At 47.4% G+C, this 12204-nt stretch overlaps 2 protein-coding genes across 6 annotated transcripts in view; one reads left to right on the forward strand and one right to left on the reverse strand.

The window, feature by feature from the left end:
* The first annotated feature begins 13 nt into the window (after positions 1-13).
* Positions 14-1591, forward strand: Tomm6 (translocase of outer mitochondrial membrane 6). The gene is made up of 3 exons (XM_036167478.1): positions 14-213; positions 1038-1138; positions 1315-1591. The coding sequence occupies exons 1-2, from the start codon at positions 86-88 to the stop codon at positions 1132-1134; spliced, it is 225 nt and encodes a 74-aa protein (XP_036023371.1). The 5' UTR covers positions 14-85; the 3' UTR covers positions 1135-1138; positions 1315-1591.
* Positions 1592-7428: 5837 nt separating this feature from the next.
* The window catches only part of Usp49 (ubiquitin specific peptidase 49), a 73455-nt gene continuing 68679 nt past the window's right edge, over positions 7429-12204 (reverse strand). For 3 of the 5 annotated variants that reach the window (XM_036167606.1, XM_036167605.1, XM_036167604.1), the window contains 4 exons: positions 9359-9467; positions 8815-8869; positions 8664-8732; positions 7429-7818 (listed from right to left, as the gene is read on the reverse strand). In XM_036167606.1, the coding sequence (XP_036023499.1) occupies positions 7513-7818; positions 8664-8732; positions 8815-8869; positions 9359-9467 (539 nt within the window). In that variant the 3' untranslated portion in view covers positions 7429-7512. Of the gene's footprint in view, positions 7819-8663; positions 8870-9358; positions 9468-12204 lie in introns of all 5 variants that reach the window. The other 2 variants (XM_036167608.1, XM_036167607.1) reach the window with 1 other exon arrangement.

Consider the following 12204-nt stretch of genomic DNA (forward strand, 5'->3'; position numbering starts at 1 on the left):
GAAGTGCAGGGTCGGAAGTTGCGCGATCGACCTGCGCCGACTCTGTTGGCGGCGCGCAGCCTGTGCGGAGGTGGTCGGTGCTGCTATGGCTTCTAGTGGGGTGACGGTGAGCGCCTCCGGCTCGGCCAGCGAGGCCCCCGAGGTCCCAGACAACGTAGGAGACTGGCTCCGCGGCGTCTACCGCTTCGCCACCGATCGGAACGACTTCCGGAGGTAACCGAGGCTGGCTCCTCTCTGGTCCTCATAAACTTGCATTTCCCTTCCTGGTGAGGCTGGCATTCCTAGGGGGCTTACCACATTGACAACATAGTGGTCTCATGGTGTCTTTTGTGTTTTGTTGAGGCCGTAGGCTCAGAACATGTCCTGGTGGCAAAAGACATCTGTCACGTGGCTCTCAAGGTATATAGAATGTCGCCCTGGGCTGTAGCGATGGCTCAGCGGGTGGAAGCGTTTGCCGCCAAGCCTGAGACATGAATTCGATCCCTGGGACCCCGCAAGGTGGAAGGAGATGCCAATTCCTGCGGGCTGTACTTGGACCTCCACACTTGCACTGTGTCAACATGCACGATCGCACACATACACACAAACTAATGAATGTAATATTTTTAAAAAGTCACCCTAGTCGGGCGGTGGTGGCGCACACCTTTAATCCCAGCACTCGGGAGGTAGAGGCAGGTGGAGCTCTGTGAGTTCAAGGCCAGCCTGGTCTACAAATCGAGTTCCAGGACAGCTAGGACTACATAAGAGAAATCCTGTCTCAAAGAACAAAACAAAACAAAAAATCACCCTGACCAAGGAGGCAGGGAAGAGGTTGCCAACGCATGAACAGGTAGGGAAGAGTGCTAATAAGTTGGCTTTGCTTGTGCTAGGAATAAATGTAAACTCCAAATTCTCACGTGCATGTTGGGCGACATACCAAGTATCAAGTGTCAATCACCACTCTAGAAGGCGGTGCTGAGGGGAAACTTCCCGTGGTATGTCATTAGCTTCTTGGAACTCTGTGACTTCAGTGTTAATTAAGTATATTCTCTACCCAGGAACTTGATCCTCAATTTGGGACTCTTTGCCGCCGGAGTTTGGCTGGCCAGGAACTTGAGTGACATTGATTTGATGGCACCTCAGCCAGGGGTGTAGCCAAGTAAGCACTTAACTTTCTGTCTCTGCCTATTACAGGGGGAGGGGGGGCGTTCCTAAAAGATGAAGCTAGAATAGTAGCAGAGACTTGGTGTAAGTCCTCACCCTTGGATTCCTAGGAGAAAACAGTTTTCTTTTCGTGTTTTCCCATTTCTAATTCCACCTGTTATCTGGTTGCAGATAATGGAATTCCTGTGTACTCAACTTTCCCAAAGACAGCCTCCTGTCTAGTTCCATACTACCCTGGTGGCAGCCGAAGTTGACACCCTCTCCTTGTCTGAACCTCCACCCTACCCCTCCACTCCGGGGCAGCCTCCAGCTTCAACTGGGATGTTGCTTCTGCACAGTTCTGTGTGCAGTTCCCAGGTTTCTGCAGAGGGTGATATTTGCCCTTGTCCTGAGGAGTAGTAATGGTTCTTGAAAAACATATTTCAAATAAAGCCTGCACACAAAGACAGACATTTTATTCTTTTAATAAGAAACTTCTTTCAAAACCGAGGTGTAAAAAGTCAGTTTACAAAAATCAAGAAACATGATTTGTATTTCACACTCAAGAGACAGGAATGAGCCCCAAACACAGATTGTAGTGGAGATGTTTTGTCTCGTTTTAAAAGAGAGAGAAAAGAAAAAAAGCAATTGAAAGGGAACCACCTACTCCACAGGGTGCAGACCTGCTGCAAAGCTGACTCTCAGGTTTCCTCTGTTGAGAAGTCCTGGGGAGAGCCATTTGGTGTGGTTTGGTATTTGAATTCACTGGGTAGGTTTGTCCAGGCACCAGGGAGGCACTGTTGTTGGGACAGATTTGGTGGCAGGAGAGGGCACTGATGTGTGGGTGGAGGCAAACTCGTTAGTGGGCGCAAGGAAGCAGCTTCCTACCCCAAGATTAATGCCAGTGCCACTGTCGGGTGGTCTCTGGAGCACGAGCCGGCATGGGAAGAGTCCTGTGGCCATGGGGTGAGGTGGTGCTCAAAATAGGCTCTCCATATCTTCCTTTAGTCAATTTACTGGGCATTTAAAATAAATACTGCTTTTAGGTGCCAAGGCCCCTTTGGAGCTGGTCGAGATGATGGCATGAGTGAGCAAGGGTCAGTGTGACTGGGCCACAGCTGCATGACCGTGACAATTACTTCTAGTCCCTTTCCTAGATCTGCAGATAGAAATCTCATTCAGTCAGTTCCTGGGGCCTGGGAGCGTAGCTCACTGCAGAAAACTCATGCATTTGACCTCCAAACACCCACCGAAAGAAAGGGGGTGTGGTGGTGTTGGGGAAGGCAATTGAGAAAGTTTTGCTTGTTTTGTTTTTTGAGACAGGGTGTAGCCCAGACTGGCCCCAAACTTAACTACATAGCTGAGGATGGCCGTGAACTCCTTACCTTGTTGCCTGCACCAACCGATCTTTAGGATTATGGGTGTACTATACTATGCCTGGTTTTATGTGGTGCTGGGATCAAACTCTGAGCTTTAGGCTTGCTAGGCAAGCACTCTGTGCTACATGCCTAGCCATATATGGGGTGGGGATTACTATTTTCTTGTGAATGTTTATCAGGTAGAGCCTGTGAGATGTGATGATGGCTAGGAGAAACTATAGGCCTAGAATTGGCTTAACATGAATTAAGACCCTAGAATTTATTCTGAGTCACAGATACTCTGAAGTTTGTTTTAGAGATCATTAAGAGACTTGGGCCTGGGGTTGGGGATTTAGCTCAGTGGTAGAGCACTTGCCTAGTAGGTGCAAGGCCCTGGATTCGGTCCTCAGGCCCCCCCCCCCCCAAAAAAAAAAGAGAGACCTGGGCCTTGTGGCACACACTTAATCCCAGAGCCTGTGGATCTCTGAAGCCAGCGTGGTCTACACAGTAAGTTCCAGGCTAGCCTGGGCTACACAGTGAGACCATGCCTTAAAAAAAAGGGTGGGATTGGGAGGGCAGGGTCACAATATGAATCCAAAGATAAGGCTTGGGTTTGAAGTCATTACTTCCAGTGGCCCGAAAGGTGATGAGGAAGCAGCTTTAGACTCTATGACAGACGCAGACCCCCACATGACCTTGGCTAAGCTAGGAAATAGCAGCCTGATTTTTTTTTCCTCATATGAAAGAAACCTTAAAGTATGCTATATGATCCTGTAACTGAGTAGTTAGTTCTATTTAGTTAAAAAAAAAATTCTGTGTTGGAACCAGAATCTAGACAATTAAGACATGATAGCTTTCAAAAGTTAACTGAGATGTAATTTTCTTTCCAAATTTAAGGTATAATTTCAAGTAATGTTTACTGTTGCTTTTTGAAGCCACAATGCTGGTTTGGCAGTTTCATTTAACCTGGTTCAGTAGAGCTGGATGGAGCCCATGCCTCAAGCATGCTAAGTGCTCTTAGAGATGGGCTATTTCGCCAGCAGCTGGGTGTATTTTAAATGAAGCATGCCAGCATAAGGGCAGAGTCAACCAAAGTGACTGCTTGCCTCACAGCTACTGAGCTGTGGTGTAGTTAGAGCCAGTGTGAGTTGACGAGTACACAGAGGTTCATGTGAAGCCCTGGACTGAGAGCAGATTGGACTGTGGAAAAGCTCACAGTCCTGAGCAGGTGCTTTAGCACTGACAAAAAGAGATTCCCACACTTAGCTGGTGAGAAACAAAGGGACCCTGGGAAATTTCGCCCCAAAGATACAACTCTTCACTTAAATAGTCCAGGAACTAGGCTGAGGGACCCAGTGTCCAAGTGTGCTTTGAATGGTGAGCTTGTCAACACCTTTGGGGAAGTCTCACGAGCTCAGCAGGAAACTTCTAGTTGGAGTGAACAGCCCTAACTCAACAGACTGGTCTTGCTACCTTCCACAGCCACTGTGCAACATCCCAGTTGCATCTGCCCAGAAAGTCTTGAGGGTGGCAGTGACAGGGACATCATTTTTGCATCACTTACTCTGCGTATTACACAGTGTACTGGTTTGTCTTACAATCTTGAGGTTCACATGTAGGGGGTTGTTTCCTACACTGCTTCCTGATGGTCTGTGCAGAAGGACTCTAGAATTGATGAAGACTCCATTGCTATTGATTGCCTAGCCTCAGTCATGGTTTTGATAAAGGCTTTTCTGATCATTTGGCTCTCCCAACTAGCTGGAAACCCTTCCACACATAAACTGCAACCCCAGACAGGGATGTGAGACACATCAGGAAAGGGTCACCTTCCAGAAAAGGCTAGCATTCATGTTTGGCATACACAAGAGGCAATGAACAAGAGTGTATGTTGGTTGCCTTGAAAGACAGCCATTTGATGGAGATTACAAATACAGTTATGGACATTGAAACTCTAGAACTTGCTGGTAAGAACAATTTGCATTTGTACACAAGAGATTAGAATGTTCTATAAAATCTGATAGCACATATCCTTTAAACACTACAGAGCCATCTGCCACTTGACATAACAAAAGGAACCTTTTCCCTTAACTTGTCAATCGCATGCAAACCATAATTGAAGTACAAGGCACCAAATTTTATGAATTGTATAAAATTAGTTTACAAAGCTTTATCAGTAAAACAAATTTCAGATCTCCCTTGCCCCACCCCCACCCCCACCCCAGCCCCAAGTTTTCATTCTGCACTACTATCAACCACCTCTCAGCTTACTCTGGACACTGCCAACCAGTCCACCTCATTGGTTCCTCCCCTGAATGTGGATGGAGCTGAAGGCATAGCCAGAGCAGGGAACTCATACATTGTGAACAAAAATAAACTCTGCTATTGAGTCCATAGGACACATGAACACTTCTACAGTTTCCAATTTTATTCATGACATTTTTAGAGACATCTAGAAGTTCTTTACCATGTGGCACTGCCCTCCCATTTCAGCCAGAGGGGCTGGTTAAAGCTGGCAAGAGCTCTGCCTTTTTGATGAGCGCTGCAGTTCCTGGCTGCCAAAGGTATTTCTGCTACTTTTGCATTAGCATGGGCACTGCTCTTAGAGGCAACCACAAGCATGAGGGCCAGGCTAGACTGAGGTAAGAAATCGTTTTTGAGGGCTGGGGTGTATTCATCTTGGCTGGCTACAGTGGTAAGTAAACACACCAGCCAATTACGGAGGGTTCACAGAGAGACTGCTGCTGGGAGGCAGCACCTGGCATTTGCCCTGGAGGCAGCTAGTCAAGGTCTGTCTGTTGGTTCTTCTCTTTAGAATGTTTCAGTGTGATGTAACTGACACAGCCCCTGCTTTGGCTGTGCAGACACCAGAGGCAGAGACGGTACAGCACAGCAGCCCAGACACAGTGCACAGCGCTTTTGCAGCAGAGACCTGAAGCACCAGCTCCCTAACTCATGCTGCTGCTTCTGGGGCCTGAGGTGGTGGCTGTGGCTGAGGCTGGCTGCAGGGCACCTTCAGGAGGGTGGCTCAGTGGGGACAGCTAGTTTCAGTTGCAACTCATTTTAAGTGATTTTATTAATCTCATATGTGGGTGTTCAGGTTAGCCGAACATTTATTTTATAAAGTCCCTAATTAGCTTACCAGTCTTGCTGATAGTTGCCATAAGACCTTTTTTAAAAAAAGAATTAGAACCTTCTAATTTTCCTTTAAGTGTTTATATTGATGACTGTTCTCTCCTCTGGACAGACAGATATGTCTTCTCTGCCTCCAGGCTCTCTCTGTGTCTAGAGCAAACTACACAGTACAAGAGGAGCTGCAATCCAGTCCCGTTCCCCTTTTCACTCTCAATGGTTTGTTATTCTTGTTTTTCAGACAGGGTCTCACAATGTAGCCTCAAACTCATAATCCTCCTGCCTCAGCCTAGAAGTGCTGGCCTCCCCGGGGTGTACCCGCACACTTGGCTTTGTTTTTGAACGGGCTTCTCTACCATGGTAATACATCATCACCATCATGCATCTTGGTAATGTGGACCTCAGGGTACTGCTTTATATCAACCTCAGGCAGCGTGGGCAACCAGGACACTTTAAAACAGTGTCCTGGAGAGGAGCAGGCCACGCAAAGTTCACAAAATAGCCTGCAGTAGACAGTAAAAACCAAACAGCACAAAAATGCCATACATTATCGCTTCCAAATAAAAGCTAAATACAGAAACCTCACAGTGTTGTAAAAAAGCAAGTTTAAATCTAGCCATGCCGTCCCTGTCAGGAGCCATTTTCTGCCTGATTTCTTCTAGGTCTCAGTGATGTCTGGCAGGCCTGCCGGAGGGAGAGTTCATCTCAGATGAGGGCAGCAGTAGAGGCTACCGAGGTGCCTGGGAAACGGAGCAGTGCCTCCTTCAGCCTCACTGCCCCTGTCCCCACCCCTTCAACTCCCTTCCCTGTCTACTCCCTTCAAGTGACAACTGGACCACGTTAACACCAGCTACTTAGTCATGGGAGAGGCTGTGGGCACTGCAGAGGTCACTGCAAGAGAATGAGGGTTTACAGTGCCTCTGTCTGGACACTCGAATTCCATTTAGAAATGGAGCAAATTTGAAAGAGGTGTTTTTACTAATAGCAGAGTAAAAGGAGTCTGTCTCACTGTACCCTCGTAGACTGAGGGCGGGTGGCCAGAGCAGCAGGCGAGAATAAGTAGCAGAGTGGGAAGAGACCAGGCAAGGGTTACAAGTAAGAGCTAGACACACCGTCAGTCCCTGGGGAAGCGAAAGCTCCTAAACCTTGTGAGCACCAATGTTTTAGGTGCAGGAGAACACAGAGGAAACCCTGGGGACAGCAGGCATTGGGACAACCCCCATTCACCTTCACTGAATTCTGAGAAGGCTTCTGACCACTGACCCAAAGACCAATCTGGACAAAACTATGTGCTGGCTCCAGACCTGAGCCAGGCTCCTGCTGCAGGACTCGGGGAGTCATGAGTATCCGTGGCTTAACATGCACAGACCAAGCATGCACTGGTCTGTGCCTCCTCCTAGGACTCACGCCTCTTGTCACCAGTGTGGAGTGAGGAGATGACAGCAGCTGCCTGGGAGGAGCTCTGAAAGCCTTCCTATTTGTCAGGGGAAATGTACCCCATCCCCCACTCCTCTCAACTTTCTCTCCTAAAAGGGAGCTTGCAAGCTGTACCCCTGATGGGTACCTCTTTTGTGCGAATAAATCCTGTGACTTCACCTTCCACTTTGGAACCAATCTTCCCAGCAGCTATCAGCCCGGGGCCCTCCTCATGCACTCTGTAGTGCTGCAGGGAGGTCCTGATTAGTGGGGACTTATGACACAGAGAGGACATTCATGGCTGCTCTCCTGGCTGGATGATCACTTGACCCTTCCCCTGCCCCCATCCCAGGTCCCTCTATTATCCAGAAGCAACTGACAAAAGAATCTTCATAGAAGTTACTCCTTTAGATTTGTTTTATGGAAGGAGGGAATTTCCAAATGTTTTCAAAAGACAGTGACTACCAATTTTTTGACAGGGCAGGAATCACCTGGCATTGTCTCCTCTAGGCCCAGTGAGGCAAACCCAGTAATCTGTTACCATGGCAAGCCTCCTTAGCCACAAGGAAAAACGTAAGGACATCTGGATGCATGCCTCCCAGTCAAGGGAATGTGTATGTTCTGCCTTCGTCCTTGCTGCTCGGCTGCACCTGAGCTCGGAGTTGGGGTTCTGAAAGTCTTGCGCCGCCCTGAACCGTTCTCCGAGTGTAAAAAAGGATGTAGGCCTGGGTTCTGCACACCTCCTCGACACTGCACACATCCAGCTTTGAGTCATTGCAGTGGACCCAGAAACCTAGGAAGCCGGGGAGAGAATGACGACTAGTTCACATGTCTAGACAAGTGCAGCCAGGAGATGGGGAGGGGACAGTGGGGACAGGGGGACAAGTGAATGACACTGTGCTCCCCATAACCTCTGGCTTTCACCCCACCAAATACCACCACAAAGACTCTTGCCTACAGTATTGATTGACCAATCTTCTGTCCTTGTTTCCTTTAAGCCTTTTTACTGTCTCCTAAAGCCTCCACAGAGACAGTCAGGATAATTCAGACTAAGCAGAGGAAGAGGGGAGAGAACAGGAAGCAGAGGGATTGACAGCAGTACTTGTTTATAGGCTCGGGCTGCTGAAAACCTACTTACAACCCACCTGTATCTGTGCAGCAGCTGGAGGCTGCCCTGGGGTAGGCCGAAGTTCCTACACTCCTCAAGGTAAGGGAGCTAATGAGGACTCAGAAAGTGCCCCAAATGTCCTCAGAGTTATTTGAGTGAGGCCAGAGATTTATAACATATCACCAGGAAGTCACAAAGGCCCATTATTTCTGCATGACCAAGAAGGAAGATGAGGTCTGCAGAATTATTACCATACCATTGTAATCCCATCAATAATCAACACTACTGATGATACTGTGCTAATCTACAGCACTGGATCTAAGTACTATGTACTATGATACGGGTAGTTCTGTTCACTGCTCGCATAACCTTACACTCTTACCAAACCCCCAACTTTCGTAACGCTTCTCTCTGAATTTTAATGTCTGTAATCTGTCCCTAGCTGACCCAGGGGCTGGAAATAATGAAAAGCGGTCAGATGTGAGCAAACCCCCTTTCCATGTCCCGACCCCCAGAGTAAAGGCACGCACCTCCCTCTGTGTTGTAGCAATAGGCTGTGTAGTGTCCTGAGCCAAACCCTTTCCCGTGATGCATGACCACTGCGGAGAGATCATAGGCAAAGGTCTCTTTGTCAAGAGAGGAGAGCATGTCCCTGCAGCAGTAAGGTTCCATGGTTAATACCTGGTCAAAGACGACATGGACCCCAATCTTCTCTCGATGATTACGGCCAGACCACCTAGAACGTGGAAATGAATTTCTTACTCATTCAGACTGGTATAAGCTAGTCAAACAGGGAGCTAAGAAAATAACTTTTGTTTTGCTTTTGCCCCTTGCTAATCAAAATCTGTGTGTCTATCTGCTGTGAAAGTTCCATGGAGTATTTGAACCTAGAAACCCCGAAAGAAACCGTTCAGGCATGGCCTCTGTATAGCCTGTTGCTTGCCCTTTTCACTGTTATTTTATACTGAATCCTTGGAATGAATTTGTATAAGCCAAACAAGGCTAGGAGAGTATTGGCAGACATTAGGTGCAAGCTAGAAATGAAGCAGGGCAAGAGAGCTGAAGCCCAGGCTGCTGGCTCCAACATCAGCTTTTCACACTGGACAAGAACCATCGACTCTCAACAGCAAGTGCAAAGCCCCACAGGAACAGGCTTCTCCTTCCCACACCAAAAAAAGACATCTGTCCTCCCCAAGCCCTATAGGCATCTCATCCCAAAGCTCACCTGAACCTTTTAAGGTGCAGCCGGAGGACCTGAGGTAGTCTGTAGATCATTAACTGCTTTCGAGCTTCACTCAGAACAAGGGGCTTGGGGTTAGATTTTCGTCGTTTGCCTATATCATTTGAAAAGGTATAAGATGTAGGCAGTGAGGAGCATCAACCAGTTACTGACCACTCAACAGACATTCTCCTTAGCTTTCAAAAATTCGACCTCAGTTTTATTTATGGTAACAATGGGACACATCCCAAATATGTCTTGCATTTCCCAGCTTCACAGGCCTGAATGCAGCGGCTCTGGAGTTGTGGCTAAGATGAAAGGAGTGATGGACCCTGAGGTAACTCTGAGGGATGGCAGCTTTGCACCGAGATAGTGAAACAGTAGGAGCCTGCATTCCCCATGACCATGTAAGCCACACGCTAGCCTTGGGGTGTCCTCCAGACTTCTTTCTTTTCTTTTCTTTTTTTTTAAGATTTATTTATTTCTTATGTATACATACATGTATACATGTATACAGAAGAGAGCACCAGATCTCATTACAGATGGTTGTGAGCCACCATGTGGTTGCTGGGAATTGAACTCAGGACCTCTGGAAGAGCAGTCAGTGCTCTTAACCTCTGAGCCATCTCTCCAGCCCCCAGACTTCCTTTATATAACAGTCACTGTTATTGGGCTCTTAAAAAGCAGCCAAACCTGTTCCTGATACATCTGCTTTCAAATTTCTGCTGTCAGCAGCTTCCAGAAGTGATGGGGCTCAGGACAGTGTACTCCAGGTGTCGTGACTGTTTGGATGGACTATAACAGATGCTCGCCACCACAGTGAACACGGAGTTGAACACACCAGGGGTCTGTACTTCTCCACCCCTATCACTCACAACAGCATCCATGCTGTGTTTAAAAGGTCTTCTCTTTTCACCAGTTAGGTCTCGCTGCACTTCCTGCTCCTAACTATCAATAGGCCAAATGAATAAGTTACTCAAAACTCTGAGCCCCAGCTCCCTGTTTTGTTTTGAATGTTACATATTCACTTTTTGAATGTTACATATTCATTTTCAGGGTTAGAAAAAAGATAAAAAATTATGATTACTAAAGAACAGAACATGAGAGCAGTTCCCCCCCCCCAATATGTTTTGCTTATGGCATACACAAACCTTAATAAAACAAACAAACAAAACCCCACCAACTTTTACCATAATCGTGATGGCTAATTTTGTTATCATCTTGATACACCTGGGAAGAGGGACTCCTAATTGAGGAACTGCTTACATCAGGTTGGCCTGTGAGCGTGTCTGTGTGGAATTTCCATGACTGTGGATTGATGTAGGTGAGCACAGCCTGCTGTGGGTGCACTACCCCTGGGCAACTGCGCCTAGCAGAATAAGAAAGGTGGTGGATTGGAGCCAGGAAGCGAGCCGGGAAGCAGATTTCCTCCAGGGCTTCTGCTTCAAGCTCTTACCTTGAGTTCCTCCCCTGACTCCCCTTGATGAAGGGCTGTATATGACCCGAAAGCTAAAATAAAGCCCTTCCTCCCAGGTTGCTTCAGGTCACAGTGTGTATCACAGCACCAGAAAGCTGACCAGGGCAGCAGTTCTGTGTTCATGCCACACTTTTTGAAATGTGTTTCTCTTTCTTTCTCCCTTTTTTCTGAGATAGGGTTTCTCTGTGTAACAGACCTGGCTCTTCTGCACATATTCTGTAGACCAGGCTGGCCTCAAACTCAAAGATCCACCTGCATGCACCATCACTGCCTGGCTGAAATGTGTTTCTTTCTTTCTTTCTTTCTTTCTTTCTTTCTTTCTTTCTTTCTTTCTTTCTTTCTTTCTTTCTCTCTCTCTCTCTCTCTCTCTCTCTCTCTCTCTCTCTCTCTCTCTCTCTCTTTGTATACAGTGTTCTGCCTGCATGTGTGCCTGCACACCAGAAGAGGCCACCAGATCTCATTACAGGTGGTTGTGAGCCACCATGTGGTTGCTGGGAATTGAACTCAGGACCTCTGAAAGAGCAGCTAGTGCTCTTAACCTCTGAGCCATCTCTCCAGCCCCTGAAGTATGTGTTTCTTATAGACAAGGTGGGAAGATAGCCAAGGTCATCCAGTCCAGTGGTTGGTTACCAACCTCTGGGTCATGATCCTATAGAGGTCAAATGACCCTTTCACAGGGGTTGCCGAAGACCATTGGAAAACACAGATATTTACATTACAGTAGCAAAATTACAGTTATGAAGTAGCAATGAAATGTTATGGTTGGGTCACCAAAACATGAGGAACTGTATTGAAGGGTCACAGCATTAGGAAGGTTGAGAACCACTGCTCTAGTCCAAAAGAACAAATGCTGACTCTTGTTTTTAAACTATAGACTTGTAAGTGCAATGGAGCCCTAAGTCCTTAGAAAATAGACAATGGGAATCAACTTTCTCAGTCTCTGAATCAGAGGCCTCTGTAAGCACTTACTGATCCATTAGAAGTGAACAGACTAGAACACAAAGTTCATGGTCGGGGGGGGGGGGGGGGGGGGGCTGCTGCTTGTCTCTAGGCTGTTACTCTGAGGGCTCAGAGTAGAAAGCATGGCATCTGATTTCAAACTGTTGTAGAACTTGTGAAAACAGCCCTGTGGGACAACAGAGCAGTCTGCTCAGGGCAGACTGCATCAGAGTGTGTGTGCTGCTGGAGGACCTTGACCAGCGATGCAGTCATGACTTGTGTGCTATGCAAAGATGCACACAGAGAGGGATGTTGCCCAATTTTTCCATTCTTGACAACCAGACTCTTGAAAAGGACTGTAGCTCTGCTTAGGAAACTGGCAATGACCACAGTCCACAGCAGAGGGAGTACTGGAGCTAAGATGAACACAGTGTAG

This window comes from Onychomys torridus, chromosome 18, assembly GCF_903995425.1.
Source record: "Onychomys torridus chromosome 18, mOncTor1.1, whole genome shotgun sequence".
NCBI lineage: Eukaryota > Metazoa > Chordata > Mammalia > Rodentia > Cricetidae > Onychomys > Onychomys torridus.